The sequence below is a fragment of the Spermophilus citellus genome (genome assembly GCF_964194105.1).
Source record: "Spermophilus citellus genome assembly, chromosome: X".
Classification (NCBI taxonomy): domain Eukaryota; kingdom Metazoa; phylum Chordata; class Mammalia; order Rodentia; family Sciuridae; genus Spermophilus; species Spermophilus citellus.
Window position 1 is genome coordinate 28667955 of NC_138190.1, and position 16390 is coordinate 28684344.

The following is a 16390-nucleotide window of genomic DNA, read 5'->3' on the forward strand; positions in this document are numbered from 1 at the left end:
TTTCTGGTGTGCTGTGGAAGAAAAGAGGATATTTCTGTCAGTAAGTGAATGGAGGATTACTGACTTGCTGACCTTTCCTGACTGTGATAAAAGATGACTTCTTTCCTTTCAGCAATACTTCAAAAATGGAAATTGCTCTTTTAAACGTACTATGTGAGAATGAAGTAAGGAGCCAGCTATTATTCCATAAATAGATGGTGGCAGAGGGCACCCCTTGGGAAAGGGAGAATTCTCATTAGGGCTATTTTTCTGAGCGCTGTCAGTATGCATGAGTTTGCATTTAAAGGCTGTGGAGAAAGGAGGAGGCAAGTCTTGACCGGATGTATTTTTAAGACTCTAACTTTATTCCTGCAGCATTTAAATATAGTGTGTAAAATTCAGCACTCCTAAATGGCTTGTGCTCTGTTTGCTATGTGGATTCGTATGCCATTTTCCTGATGAAGGAGTCAGAGATGCAAAATTATTTTGCCCAGCATTGTTAGTTCCAAATAAGAATGGAAAATAACAAGGCATGTATTTTCCCTTGACCCAGGAAATGTGACAATTGCCTGGTATTTGAAAAACAAATGGGTCTTGTTGCTCAGTTACAGAAAGAGAATGTGCTAAAGGATTGGACTTTTTGTTAAATAAATTCAAGGATCTTTAAAGGCCTGAGACATTTAAATAAATGAGAAAATGATGATGTCGAATACTTAGTAGTATTGAATACTGAAAGAACTAAAATGACTCAGAGGTCACCTACCATATTGCTAAAATTTTTTTATAAATTAAGTCTTAAGGGGTCCTTTTTGCAGTCACAATAGTTGTTAGAACTGCTGTTCTGTTCACGTGCTGAGTATTTGTGGTTTCTGTACTCAATTTGAAGATACTGTACAGAAAATTCAGGGATAGTGTATTGCAACAGTGGATGCTTCTGGTGATGAATCAGTTAATCTTATGACCATCCGCTGTCATACAGAATCAAAGAAAAATGCCTGTTGAAACTGAAATTCACATCAATCAACAGAACTTTTTTTTTTGAATTAAATAGTAGAAAATAAAACCTCTTAAAGTAGATGCTTTACTTAGTCCCTAAATAAAAGCTGCAGAGATGACAGATAATCTGACTACCAATGATACTTTGTAATAGGAAGCAAGTCATCTAGCATATAATTTCAACACCTAATTTTTGGTTCATTACAAGAATAAACTGTCCTTCCATTCTAAGCTGTTTACCTGTCATGATTGCACCTCCAATTGACATATATATTGCACATGTGAATTTTCATGAACAAGTCACAATCTTTTCTTTTAAAAAACAAATAGATTTACTTTTAGAACACAGCAGTGTGAAGTGGAGAATTTTACTTCACATGCCTTGTTTAACCCTAGGTTAAGATGTAAACACAAATATGCAGATGGTTAAGTCCTTCACCTTTGGTTCCAGCCAAAGGATGATGCAAGAATAGTTGTAGCCAGGCATGGTGGCCCACACCTATAATCCCAGTGACTTGGGAGACTGAGGCAGAAGGAGCCCAAGTTTGAGACCAGCCTCAGCAACTTAGTGAGATCCTGTCTCAAAATAAATTTTTTTATGAAAGGGACCCTAGGGTTCAATCTCCCAGTGCTGAGAGAGAGAGAGAGGGAAGGGGCAGGGAGAGAAATTGTAACTGTTAGATCAACTTGTTTAAACAAACAAGTAGTTTGCATTTCCAGGGGTGTTGAATGGTTGGAATATTTCATCAGTCAATAGGTCTGTTCCCACATGTTTGATTCTCTCTGGGCTTGATTTCACCTGAGCCTAAAGCAGCACTGGAGTGAAGGCAATAGAAACCTTAGTTGATAGTGTTGTATGTGTGAGATATTGGTCTTCCAGAGAAGCCATAAGTACAAAGAAACTGGTGCTATTTTAGGTGCTAAGGCAGAATGCCAATGTATCCTGGAGGTAAGATCTGGAAGAAACAATCACAAGTAATTTCGGAAATTCTAGGATTTCTTTCACACAACTTGATAATTATTGATCTTCCCCTTAGCACATGACTTTGATCCTGGGAAAAAATATACATAGAAGAGAGAGTTAACACTAAAATATTTTCACTTAGTTATATTTTAATGTGAATGAGGTAACTGGGAGTAAGTTCTGATGGGAGACTAGAGTGTTGAACACTCTGGAATAGGATAGGAAGTGTGTCAAGAAATCCTTCCTTCCTTCCTTCCTTCCATTTCAGGGATTGAACCTAGGGACTCTTTACCACTGAGCCACATCCCCAGCCCTATTTTGTATTTTATTTAGAGACAGGGTCTCACTGAGTTGCTTAGTGCCTCACTTTTGCTGAGGCTGGCTTTGAACTCATGATCCTCCTGCCTCAGCCTCGTTATAGGCATGCACCATCGCACTAGGCTACTTCCTTATTCTTTCTTGGAAAGTCAGCACAACCAGAATACTGAACCCTCTGTTGGAAGGGTTTTTGTTAAGGTACTCCTTTGTTCAACTAAAACTGGCTTAATCAAAACAGGATATTATTGGAAAGACACAGGAGTATTTCATAAGGCAGTTTGACCTTCTAGGAACTGAAACTACCTCTTCTTTCTCTCTGGCTCCTACATGGCTCCTCTTGCTACTTCTGTGTATCTGTTTTGTCCTTTTTTTCTTTGTTGTTTGTTTTCCTTGCATCTCTGCACACATTCCAAAGCCCCATAGTTTATGCATTTTATTACTAGCTACATGCAGAGACCAATTTCAAATTAATGGGCAAGAGAAACAGAGGGGGCTAGCTGGAGGCAGAAACCATCTCTGCTCTAATCATCTCTGTCCAGGCGTTCAGGGATAGGTGGTGTAAATATGGCTGCCTGCCAAGGCCTCTATTGTTCTCAAAGAAATATTGTGGGTGGAGCAAAAATCCCCAAACTAATCAATGACATCAACTGTCCAGGTTTCTACTCTCTTTCTCATACCTGCAGTATTATAACATGCAGTTATGGCTAAGTGGCAACAGTTGGAAGTCAACTGTTTGATCTCCTTTTCCTGTAGGTAATTTTCCCCAATCCTTACTGACTTCAACTTTGTATTTTCAAATTGTAAACAATTCTAAAAATGTTTCAATTCCAAAACAGATACTATACAAACCATTCTAATTATATACATGCATAGAAAAAAATATATATATATATACACATACATATAAACCAAAACCAGGCCAACTTTAGGAAAACAACATATTACATGTGTTTTCCCCATCCAAGCAGCACAAAAGTCAAACAAGCCTAACTGAAGCCAAACAGTGCTTTTTTTTCTGAATGAGCATATGAAGCTTTAATTATCTCATCTTTTAGAGCATTTCTTACTAGTTTTTGTTTGTATTTTGGTACCAGGGGATTGAGCCCAGGGGCTCTTACCCACTGAACCACATTCCCAGCCCTTTTCTAAAATTTATTTAGAGATAGGTTCTCACTAAGTTGCTTAGGCCCTCTCCAAGTTGCTGAGGCTCGCTTTGAACTCATGATCCTCCTGCCTCGGCCTCCTGAGCTACTAGGATTATACGTGTGTGCCACCACACCTGGCCCTTTAGAGCATTTCTGACTTGAAGATGTCATGCAATAATTGGGAGCAGTAGGTTACTGTATTTTGAATCACACTTGAACTTTCCAAAGCTCATAATCTGGGCTAAATATGTACTAATGTCTATTGACTTTCTGTGAGTGATAGAAAAGAAAAGTTTCACGGCTTGCAAGTTGGCTGGAAAGATATGTGCCAACTACTGAAGGTCTCACAAAGATTCTGAGCAATGGATTTTCCAAAATTCTTCATTGTGAAGAATTTGAAAATATCAAGGTCTTCAGGAACTGTAACTGGAAATTACATATAAAACTTTGTCCCTGTGAAATTTCTGTATTATGTCAAATTTATGCCATGTTCCAATAATAAGTAGCATTCATAGCTTGGAGTCAAATGAGAAACATGCTTTTTATAATCAGGTTAAATGTTTATTTCAATTTCATGTTTTGTGTCATTTACATAGACCACATGTCTCAAGTAATTAACGCAATCATGGGAACTAGAAAATGTTTAAAGGGATGTATTACCTAAAAGGTAATAATGGGAAAACTTGTGCTACATGTGAGGAGTTGCCACATTCTCCTGAGCAGTGATATGGACAAAAGGGGACTTAATCTCCCCAAATGCTTTGATACAGCAGAAATTTCCCTGGGAGAAGTTGCCAATCATGATAGCCACTATCTGCCTTTGTAGTTAACACACAGTATCAAAGACCAGCAGAGTTGTGTTTCTTCTGCACTTAACCCTTAAATTTTAACTTCTTAGTTTCCTGCTCAGGTTTAAAACAATTTCTTTGAAGTCTTCCTTGGGAACTATACTTCTATTTTAAAATGGAATATTCTCCATGAATGATTAATATAAATTTCTTATTCCACCTTTATGATGATAAATTCAAAGCAAACTGAGGAGCAGTCTTCAGTACCATTTTCTCTTACAGGAAATGTTTTAACTTCATAGCTGGCTGCCTCTCAACTATAGTTTATAGGAAATGCCTTCAGGTCACCTATAGATGCATTCATTTCCATGCAAAAATTGTTCATACATATATAAAATACATATGTATACATGGCAGGATTTTGTGCACTAATCCTTGTTACATGCAGGGGTTGAAGTGTTCAAGGTTTCCAGTGGTTTGATGACATGATTTTCCAGTACTTGTTCCAAGCTTCTTTTATAATCATTATTTCTATGAAGTCATTCAACTTGGAAATAATTGCTTGCCAAAATTGAGTTTCTCTGGTGAACCATTCAACACAGCTTTGGTTTTTACAAAGAACACCATTCTTTCTGTGCTGTTAATCTTGGCTTAGAAACTACATATTATCCTTTCCACTTGAACAGTTCAGCTCCTGTTCTCTTAGTTATACTCTGGAGCCATTAGACTTACTTCTGGAATATAAATGTGAGTCACCTAGTCAGTGACTCTTTCAAAATAGATTTTCCAAATATAACTATATGGAACCTCTTCCCATTTAGTAGCTAGTAGAAATGTGAGGACTCCCCAAACAGTTCCCAAACTCGCTTTGTATAAGAAAACTATTAGTTTTTTATTACATGGAGTTTTGCTACGTAGTCTCATTTTAACTTTCTTTGGTTTGTTTTTGGTACCAGGGATTAAGCCAGGGTTCTCCCCAGCCTTTTAAATTTTGATACAGGGTCTTGCTAAGTTGCTGAGGCTGGCTTTGAACTTGTGATCCTCTTGCCTTAGCCTCCCAACAGGCATGTCCGGAGACCCCAAACTTCAATTTTAACTTTTGATATTGTTGCAATATCATGTCCCAAAACTTGACATAGAAGCTAAATTATTAAAATAAATTAGTGCTTCCTGTAAAAACACTCCTAAGCACTTAATTCTAATTTTGTTTGTTCTTTTAATCTTACCTCATTTAATATTGCACTTCTGAAATGCTGTTAACAGAAAGTCATAGCTTGAAAATTTGATAAATTAATAATTTAGGTATTCAGCAGATTCATGTAAACAATACACTACAATTTCACTATCAATTTATCTCCCAAGCAGAATGACTCAAAAATCTTTGAAATGGAACATGCATGGACTCAAGAAAGCAGGCTGCTCATAGCCTGTACGTACACTATGGAAATTAAAATTGCTTTGTTTTATGTTCACAATGAATTCTCTGAAGGTAGAGGATTTTTCCTTTGTCAAATACTAGTGAAGTTATGTCTGCATGTCTTCCATTTTCAGAGAAACTGGGTCATGGATAATTACCAGGCAAAACATGTTTGTAAAGGTGATTTGCCCACAAGAATTCTCACACACTGAAAATGTATCAAATTCATGATGCTACTCCATCAAAGTTGAATACAGGCCACTGAAAAGGGAAATGTTTAAAACAATAGAAAAACAGATTATTTATATATATATATATATATATATATATATATATATATATATATATATATATGGCTTGATATTAAATAATCAGGTGATTTAAATTTTCTTCTTGGCATAAAAATTAACTGAACCACTCAAAATTTAAAGATTCACATGAAAGAATGTCTTCATAACAAATGTATTTTACAATCAAACAGATTTTATCAATGCAAGAAAGTTTGCTTCATTGCGTACAAGTCTATTTATATCATCAGGAAAACTTTTGGGCATACATACCAATGAATTCTATTGCATGTCTAATTTAAACTGCTTTCCAATATGCTTGCCATTTATACACACCAAAGGGTGATGAGGAGTTTTTATTTTATGATTTTTTTCATACACATAAAAGCACATGTATGTACATGTGCACAAGAACATGCACTGATTTTTTTGTTTCTTTAATTAAAATAGAAAGCAGGCATGCCTGCTTTAATACTGTGCAAATGCTGAAAACTATACAAGAACAAAAAACTGTCAAACCCTTTTGCTACTCTCATTTCTAATTGTGTGATTATAGAGTAGGAAAAATGATAGTCTACACTGCATCTCCTTTCTGAGCATTTTAAAACAGAAAGTTTAAAGAAGACATTTAATAATATTCCTCACTTTTATTAATGATTGTTCATATAATTCAGGTGCTGAAGACAGTAGGGATCTTGGGTAAGAATTCAAAATTTTAAAAAATTCTAAATCCTGTTTTGGAGACTACGAGTATAGCTGTGGTAGAGTGCTTGCCTAGCACGTGTGAGGCCTTGCGTTTGATCTCTAGCACTTGAAAAAAAAAAATTGTCTCATATGCTGGGTTTTCTAAATATGTTTTAAAGAAAAAAAAATGAACTGAAGACATGTAATTTAGAAGTGCTGTCTAAATGGTTTACACAGCAGAGAAGACACAAACCAAACCGCATCAGTGAAACCACTTTTATTATTTTTTTCCACATAGATAACTTCATGTCAACTACAAAAATCATGAAATGAACTGCTCATGAAACTGCAAATTCAAAATCACTGGAGTGATAAACAGGTTTACCCCAGATGACTGTTAAAAAAAAGTAACCAGGATAACATAAATTCATATTTAAGTAGTAAACATGTCATATATTTAAAAAATAATAAATACAGTATAGCAGTAGAGAAATTAACAGCATAAACAGCATGAAGTATATTGTATTTTTTAAGACAGATGAAATTTCTAGGCACAGTTTTAGGCATTAAAGAGGACACAGAGGCATAGGTTAGTGTGTGCTGCTCTGTACAAAAATACAGTCTGAATAAATTACATTGCTAGCCATACAATTAGACATCACTTACCAGTCAATTCATTGCATGTTTAATAATATACAGGTACATGCTATTCCATATATATCATTTATATTTCAAACACATAGGTCTCTCTATTTATGACTTTAAAATTTACATGTTGAACTTACAAAAAGCTAATTACTTGTGCAAGAAATCCGAATAACTAGCCCTGCTGAGTACTTTTATGATATGCATGTGTGTATATATATTATTTCTCTAAGATAAACAATGGGTTTGTGGTTAACAATTTTGCTTATGAAAACATCAAACAAACCTAAAGCCACAAAGACATAATGTTAATGTTAAGTGAAAACTTCACTCATGTTTATTCTGATAGACAAAATAGTTATTTCAGATGAGCAACAATTTTCCTGTTGTACTGAGCCTTGTTAATAATGAAACACTCCCAAATATTAGGGATGGTAGAAATATAGCATAGGGCTATAGGGCTCTTACTGGGAAAGGACAAACATTTTAGAAGAAATCTACTTTTCAATAAATGGCAATTATGTATGCCTCAACCTATAACATATTCTGTCATTCACTATCCAGCTTGTCATACTGACAAGAAAATGAAAAGTTGATTAGACTCTAAAAATGATATTGGTCTAACAGCACACTGCATCCTCCACTAGATCCAAGAAAAGTGCCTCATTGATGTCAGCACTAAAGTACTGTACTTCCATTATTCAGGAATAAAGACTTCTCACAATAGCGCATGTTTAATAGCTGAAATCCCTATCCAAATATCATATTTCTCATACTGCTCTGACAATACACAATAAACTGCAAGACAGTCTGCCCCAGATTTTACTATTTCTCAAGAAAATCACTTCAAAATACTCTATAATGCTAATACCTTTCTGGAAAATTTCCTCTCATAGTTTCTTATGATTCTTTATAGAATCATACACGTTTATAAAGGTTTCTCTCTAGGATACATTTAATCACCTTTGTCTATCACTACTAAACCTAGTAATAATAAACCTGGTACTTCATATTTACTTTTTGATTCTATAGAAAATTCACAAGATGTGGCCTTTTGGCATTTGAATAATAAAATAGTTTTATTTGAGGGGAGGAGGGCTGTTGTTTTGGCAACCATTCTTAAGACAAGCTGAAAGCAGAACTCTGTTCTGGGAGGTAAAGCAAATTATTTAACACTATTGATGTGGTCCTACTTTTAATGGATTTTTCAATACAATAGCACACAGGAACGTTTTAAGTTATTTTTCCAATGCTTCTTTCTGCAGAAGGGCCAAACCAGAACATATTATTTTAGTGTCTTTGTTAACAAAAATAATTATTTATAAGTTTTATAGAATTGTATATTTTATATAAAAATAGGTTCATAATTAAACTATCCAAATTTGTATATTAAACAGAATTAACATAAGCTTGCAATGAGAGATTAGTTGCAAACTTAGTACCTAGTATTGATATTTCCTTCCCTTGAAATAGTCAGTAAATGATTCCCCTAACATAAACCCATCATAATTGTGTGCACAAATCAGCCCATCGGTTAACTTTAGAGGACCAGGTGAAAACCAAACAAATTCTACTCCTCTATCAAGAAATTTATATAAATCTATCACTATTTTTTTTAAATGAAGACATTTAAAATACTTGCAAAAAATAGCAGCCTTCTATTTTAATGAATTTTACACAAAGTGATCATTCTAATTGCTACTCTCTTTTGAACTACAGTGCTTACAGAAGAATCATTAATTTTAAGATTAACACCATTTCAATTTTTCTTCTTAGGCAATTCTATTAACACTTTCCAGTGAAACAGTACAGAACATAGAGCAAAAGCTTTAAGGTATATGTATTTTTTTTATAGTAAATAAGTGTGAATACCAATCTAAGCCTCTTAACAATGTGTACAAGGTTAGTGTTTCAATCCACTTCACTAGAGCAAATGTTAATTGTATGTGTAATTAGTAAATGATATGTGGATGGTTATGGAACAACTTATTACCATTTATACTAATGGTTCACATTCTATAAAAATACTTAGGCTTGTTACATATACACAATTGTTTGCTGCAATGTTTCGTAAATGCTTTAAAGGGTACAAAAGCAACTCATGCATATTTCTTTCTGATTGTCCCAGGGAAAGCAGAGACCCTTAATTCCCCCCCATTCTAGATGGGTCTGGGGCACAATTTCTAATCACATAATGAAAAGCATGTCTCCAAGTCTTGACTTCCTTCCCAGGGAGATGCTAATTGCCAAAGCATAACCTCCCATTAAAGAGTATTCACTAAGGTGGAATGTGTTCCATTAACCAGTTATATTCAGAACTCCCATTAGAGGCTGAAGGGCATTCACTTTACAAGAGCTCACTCAAGCAAATAACCAACAGCCAATGTAATTATTGGGTGGGATAAGCAGGTGATAAGGGCTCTAACAGTGGAATCCTTTTCAGTGTACAAAGGAACTTCTAAATGCTGTCTATGCCAGATGTTCCCCTGCAGGCAACAGGAGACTCAGGCAATTCTCATTCCAACTAGTTTCCCACAATGGTTGCTGTCATACAGACCCTTCACTTTTCAAGAAAAATGACATGAACATATTGAAAGTTTGCAGCATTTGCCTACGTCTAAACAGCTCTCTTAATTTGTGCAGGTCCCTAAAATGGATGTAAAAGCTGGTTATGATGTTGTCAGCCAAAAGGCAAAGGATATTAAATCAACTGAGCAAACTGCTTGATGCTCCACAAGTGTTTTAGAAAATAGTGAGTTAGAAAAGATGCAGATGTAAATCTTTTGCTGGATGGTTGCTTTTTCTATTTTTTTTTTAAATCTGAGACTTGGTTTTAGTAGTAGTCTTCATAGTTCTTAGGGTTCAGGCAGTAAAGGATGGCACCCCCAAATGAAAATATAGTTGCACCCCAAGCCAGACCATAACCCCAGTTGAACTCATGGTAAATTTTCAAGCTCACAGTTTCAATGAACTTGATTGGGTAAAGAACCAGACTGCAAACCTGTAAAACAACTGAAAGAAAAGCAAATAAAAATTAGAAAATGTTATTTACAGGAAATAAAACAACATAAACATATAAATCGACATTTTAATCAAATAAGCATAAAAGCCAAAACATTTAAAACACTGGTTATTCTAGATGGTATATTTTAAAATATTAAGTTTTTTGTTTAAACACTTTCACAATATAGTAAGAATTACCTTATTAATAGTTAGTGAATCACTAGTATTTGAAGAAATAATTGGTACAATGTAATAATTTATATGAGAATACAAAGTAGTGATTCTCACCTTAAAAACACATATATAATTATCACTATGATGGCAAATAGTACTAGTTAAAATTAAACTGTTCTATTATACAAAACCTGTAAATAGTACCCTAATAACAGTGAGCTCAATGCAAACTTAAACCCTTGTTATTTATTTATGTGCTTGAGGAACTTGGGAATTCAAATTCACTTCTCCTGATGAAACTGGTCAACCAGTTACATTCATTCAGAATTCATACAAGATGTTCCTGTTTTCATTGTTGCTTTGCATCCAACTCAGTCCAACACTCCAGAAAGTTCTACCTTGATGTGTTTCTTTCCATTGTCTTGATCTAAAACTAGTTTCATTTTTTCTCTTTCATTTAGTTCATGCTTCTGATCTTTAAAAAGAGGCTCAAAAATAATATTTTTCAAGGAGCTACAACTAATTATACCGTTTCTGTTGGATCTAACAGATGATATTTACACATGTATTTCCCATCTACTTTCTGTCAGTGAAGGCATGGAAGCTAATGTTACTGAAAAACTTGGGATAATGATGGCTACTACAGCAGAGCACAAAATTTAGCTTTTATTTTCTAGTTAGCCCTTAGTTCCCAGCCAGGACCAAAGAGGAAATGTGATGAGTCATATCTAAAAAAAATAATACATACCAATTAATCAGGAATGGAAGGGAAGGAAAGTTTTATTTAAAAACTATCTAAAATTAAAATGGCATTTATCCTGTGGATATTTTTATATGGGAGATGCTGGATTATAGAAGAGATGGTGTCATCTGTTTAAAATTCCTAACTCCCTATTGGATTCATTATTAAATAACTTATATTTTATTTAAATTGATTGAATGAGAATTTATGGGCTGTATCTGCCTCATTCTCTACTATATGACAGTTTTAACTCTCAAGAAATAGACAATAATATCCCTAAAAATCTAGGGTACAGTTTATATATAATAGGGATTGGCAAACTACTAGATCTGGTCTAGTGCTTGATTTTTTATTTTTTTTATTGGTTGTTCAAAACATTACAAAGCTCTTGACATATCATATTTCATAAATTAGATTCAAGTGGGTTATGAACTCCCATTTTTACCCCAAATACAGATTGCAGAATCACATCGGTTACACATCCATATTTTTACATGATGCCATATTAGTGACTGTTGTATTCTGCTACCTTTCCTATCCTCTATTATCCCCTTAAAAACAGTTTTACTGGAATAGAGCCATGCTCATCCATTGATATACTGTTCACATTACAATGGAAGAGCTGAATTCTTGCAGCAAAAACAAAATGGCCCATGAAGCCAAAAAATATTTGCTTTCTGGACCTTCACACAAAAGAAAAGAGCTAACCCCTGATATATTAAGTAAAATTTTTAGCTAAAATTATTATTATTTAATTCATCCTAAAATACTGTAAATTTCTCAAGTTCAAGAATAAAAATGTTAACAATAAAGAAAACGAATAAGAGAAAAAAACAAATTTTGACATAGTTTTATACATAAACACACACACACACATATACATACATAAAACCTAAGAGGCATACATCTTTTGAAATAGTTTACTAAACTTTTTAAAAAGAACAACAATATGGATAACATGTTTAATAATACTGAAATTTTATGCTTTAAAATCCACTCTCATCAATTCTTTTTGCTTGTAAAGAATCATTTTGTCAATGATTAACATTCCTAGAAAAATCTACTTAACAAATATTGATCTCTGGCATAAAACTGAAGAATTATAACAAATTCACAAGGACATGATTCCTTAAAAACATTACTTTCTCCAAGAACCTGACTAGGAAGTAAAGGGTCATCTGGAGTCAGATATATAATAATTCCAAACACCTTTGCCTTGTAGCACAACATTGCTCTAAGCTCCCATCTGTCTGCCACACTTTCAAGTTACTACTGAGAGTGGATGGATAAATAGGTTCACATAAAAAGTGAATCTCTTGATAGCCAAAATAGGAATCACATCCTGGTTTTAGCTTAAAAGACTTAGAAACTAAGGTTTAAGTCATTGTCAGGATTCAGTTGAGAACATATTATATAACCCACACTTCACCTATTTCTAGTGATACAATCTATATTAATTTAAAAAGTCAGGTGGCTCTGTGCCTTTGTGAGGGAAAAGAGAACCTTCACATTTTAAATGTCTTAAAACTTACAAAAAGTCAATTGCTATTAACCATGAACTACATAAAAAGAAATTCCAAAGTTACTAAGTGTGCTTTTAAAAAGGCATTTCTCCTTTGGTTTCTATACTCTGGTTGCTAGTCAAAATATGGCTGATCCTGCCAGGATATGATTGAGACAGGAATGTGAGTTAGATATAGGAATTCATTCACTCCTTCAATAAATTCATAATTCAATAAATACCTCAATGTTTCTAAAGTAACACAGTTTAGGGCATTATTGATAACAAAGGAGACAAGGGGCTATTGCCATGGGTAGGCAGCTCATTAGTAAATAAATACTGATGACAATGGCAAGTACTTTTAAGAGGCATGAAAATCCAAGAAAGCAGGACCAGTCAGAGGGATGAGTGCTGCTCTTTTAGATCAATAATGAAAAAAGGGAAAAGGGAAAAGGCCCCTCTGGGAAGGAACATTTGTGCACAGACCAGAATGGAATGAAATGGAGGCACATGTCAATATAGTGGGAAGTAAGTGCTGCAGGTAGAGGGCACAGTGGTTGTAGTACAGAGAGAGAAAAGCCCCAGAAGGGCCAGCGGGGACCTACTCACGTTTCATGGATAGCCTTGAGAACCATGGTTAGGGGTCTAGATTTTATTCTAAGTGTGACAAGCAGCTGCTAGAGGAATTTGAGCATAGAAGTAATAACTAATCTGAATTATATTCTAAAAGTATTACAGTGCTTCTTTGAGAACCAGCCAGTCCCTGGAGTAACGTGTTTACCTATGCTGCTTTTAATATTCATTTCAATGTGTTTTATTTAGCCAATATTTAGCTTCCATGTTATAATATAAAAATACTTTCCTTATAGTGCAAAAGCAGAAATACAACTGCATTAGACTCCAGTGGCATACTTTCTTGAACTGCTTCTTTTAGACCTTTATTGTGTTGAATAAAGACAGACGAAAATTACCCTAAAATGCTTTATGCCTCAGAATTATTTTACTTTCTCTGGAATCAAAGAAAAATGCATGCAATAGAAAAATATGATTCTGTATTGGTAAATAATTTTCTCCATGGATGTAGCTAAAAACGCCTCCTTGTCTTTCATAAATTCTGCAAAGGGAGTGGAAACTACTAGAGTTCAGAATTCAAGAAAATGTCATTAAGACTAAATTTCTATTTTACCATGAATCAAAGAAACCTAATAGGCACTGGCTGTGTTATTCTCTGCACTCTGCCTCACAGACAACATAGGAAGTTATGAAAAATTTCAGAATTTATAAAGAATTTAGGGTTCATTCATGTTTCCCCTGGTTTTGTGAAAAGAGGAAATGAAACTACTGACTAAAAAATTATATGGAGAGAAGGATGACAAAGCTACTAATTCATGTGCTTTTACATGCATATTTCAATATTAAAATATTCAAAACACTCAATATATTGAAATATTCAATATTTTTTCTATGGGAATATTTCAACAAACATTTATTGGGTGTCCACCATGTTCTAGGTGAAGAGAATAAGAGAGGACCTGGTCCTTGACCTGAACATTTCACATTATGATTTGATTTGTACTTATCTGATAAGTACAAATCAATGTGTTCAACAGCAGTTGTGGACATATTTATTTATAATCCATTCAACACACACTGACCAAGCTCCAATAATATGACAATTACCAATCCTGCTTAGAGAAGGAAGGGAGGGCTTCAGAGTGGAAGCACTGTTTGAACTGGTTCTGGAAGGATGGATAGGAATTGGCCAGAAGAGAAAGATGAAAAGACCCTTGGGAACCAGAAGTGGTTTGTATGAACTCAGAGGTATAAGAGGGTATACCTATAGATAGTTCATGTGGGTAGAATAAAGGGTGCCTGCACAGTAGGATGTCAGATTCAGATTATAAAAGCCTTAGTGTATCATATAATAATAGACTTGTTTCTCTAGGGAGACATCTGAGATGTTATTTTAATGTAAATGCTGTTGGTACCCTATCCATATACTCATTCTTACCACTTCAGTACATGCCATCTTGTACATGCCATTCAGTACATGCCTTCAAATTGTAAGCACTTGAATTTCTTTGCCTAAATTTCCTCTGGCCACTAAAGCTACTTTGCCTGTCTGAGGGGTGGATCAGAAGTTCTGGAAAATAAACACTGCTATCCCTCAATCACAACTAAGCCCCTTCCCACTGACTTGCAAAATTTGGTGTACAAACAATCCCGCTCCCTAGTCCCCCAGTGAGGTAACAACTTCTCCAGGAAGATTAAGCTCCAGCTGCTTCTGCTCTGAGTGACAACTGGCTTGGTAATGTTCCCTTTATTGGCTGCCTTCCCAACCCTGTCTCATTTTCCATATCCCTTACCATACCCCTCATTTTAACCTCCCGAATAAAGTATTTACACTTGATTCCTTGTCTTGGGGACTGCTTCTATGGAAACAAAAGTGGCAAATGATGAGACCAGATTTCAGAAATATATCAGTTGTTTTTGTGCAAGACAGAATAAATGGGGAAGACAATAGAGAATGAAGGGGCCATAATCTGTCAGCCAGTGCCTAGGTACCTGTGTGCAGTGATAACTAAGGTGGTATCAGTGGAAAAGAAAAGCCAGAGAATATAAAGAAAGACTATAAGAAAGAACTGCAAAACTAAATTATAGGAAAGAGGAAAGGAGTCACAGACATTTTAAGTCATATATTGGTACAGAAAAATAAAAGAAAGTAGGGGGAGGCAAACTTTGGGAATGGAGATATGTCACTTGAGGAACATACGTAGATTCAACCAAGTGGTGTTGGGTGGTGTTGGTGGTGTTGGGCTGGGGTGTTGTGGCTCAGCGGTAGAGTGCTTACCTAGCACATGCAAGGCCCTGGGACTGATCCTCAGCACAACATAAAAATAAGTAAATAAAATAAAGGTATTGTGTCCAACTACAATGAAAAAATAAATATTAAAAAAATATTGAAAAAAATAATGGTGGTGTATGAAGACAAGGTGCAGACTTAAGAGAAAATTAAGGCAGAATTGACAGACCTTTCTAGCCAGGTCCTTAAATATAGAATTTACATAAAATAAATGACAATTTAAAGAGTAAAGAGATTTGTCCATGATGGACTAATATGAAGCTATCAATTTCTTTAACTTATAACACCAAAAGTAGTAGTAGTCTATGAAATTACTTATTGGGTAGCGACACCATAAATTGTACTAGCCAAAGTGTAGTTTGATATTGGTACTTGGAAAGTAACATGGGATCTAAAGAACTGTGAGTACAAAGTCCTTTGAAGTTTGAAGTCTAAGTTGACTTTTCTGCTAAAATCTAGACTCCAAGTGACTCTAGCCATCTTGTATTAACTTACAGGCTAGTTAGGAGGGGTGTAAACCATAAGTCTCTAATTAGAGACAGCTCAGAAATAGAAATAAGTTGCAGAACCCTGGAAAAAAAGTCACCATTCCACATAAATAATAATAGGAGGCTTTTATAGATACAACAAAAAGGAAGCATCTTTAATAAAATAATAATTGGAGATTATGTTATTAAAAATCTGAATCATAAGAGACTAAAAATATTCTGTAATTTGTATTAATAAGGCTTTGGGGAAAAAGAAAAAACACTGTAAATCCCTGTGGGGAATAAAAATGATCTCTAGCCAGTTCAAAATCAGACAATAAAAGAAGAGATCCAAGAAAGACAATCCCTCCAATTTTACCAAGTTTTTAATTAAGAGAACTGGGTGCCAGTTTTCAC

General features: G+C 34.7%; 1 protein-coding gene across 1 annotated transcript in view; it reads right to left on the minus strand.

The window, feature by feature from the left end:
- Positions 1-6840: 6840 nt before the first annotated feature.
- The window catches only part of TMEM47 (transmembrane protein 47), a 28760-nt gene continuing 19210 nt past the window's right edge, over positions 6841-16390 (minus strand). The window contains exon 3 of the mRNA XM_081276569.1: positions 6841-10235. Coding sequence (XP_081132695.1) covers positions 10057-10235 — 179 coding nt within the window. The 3' untranslated portion in view covers positions 6841-10056. The remainder of the gene's footprint in view (positions 10236-16390) is intronic.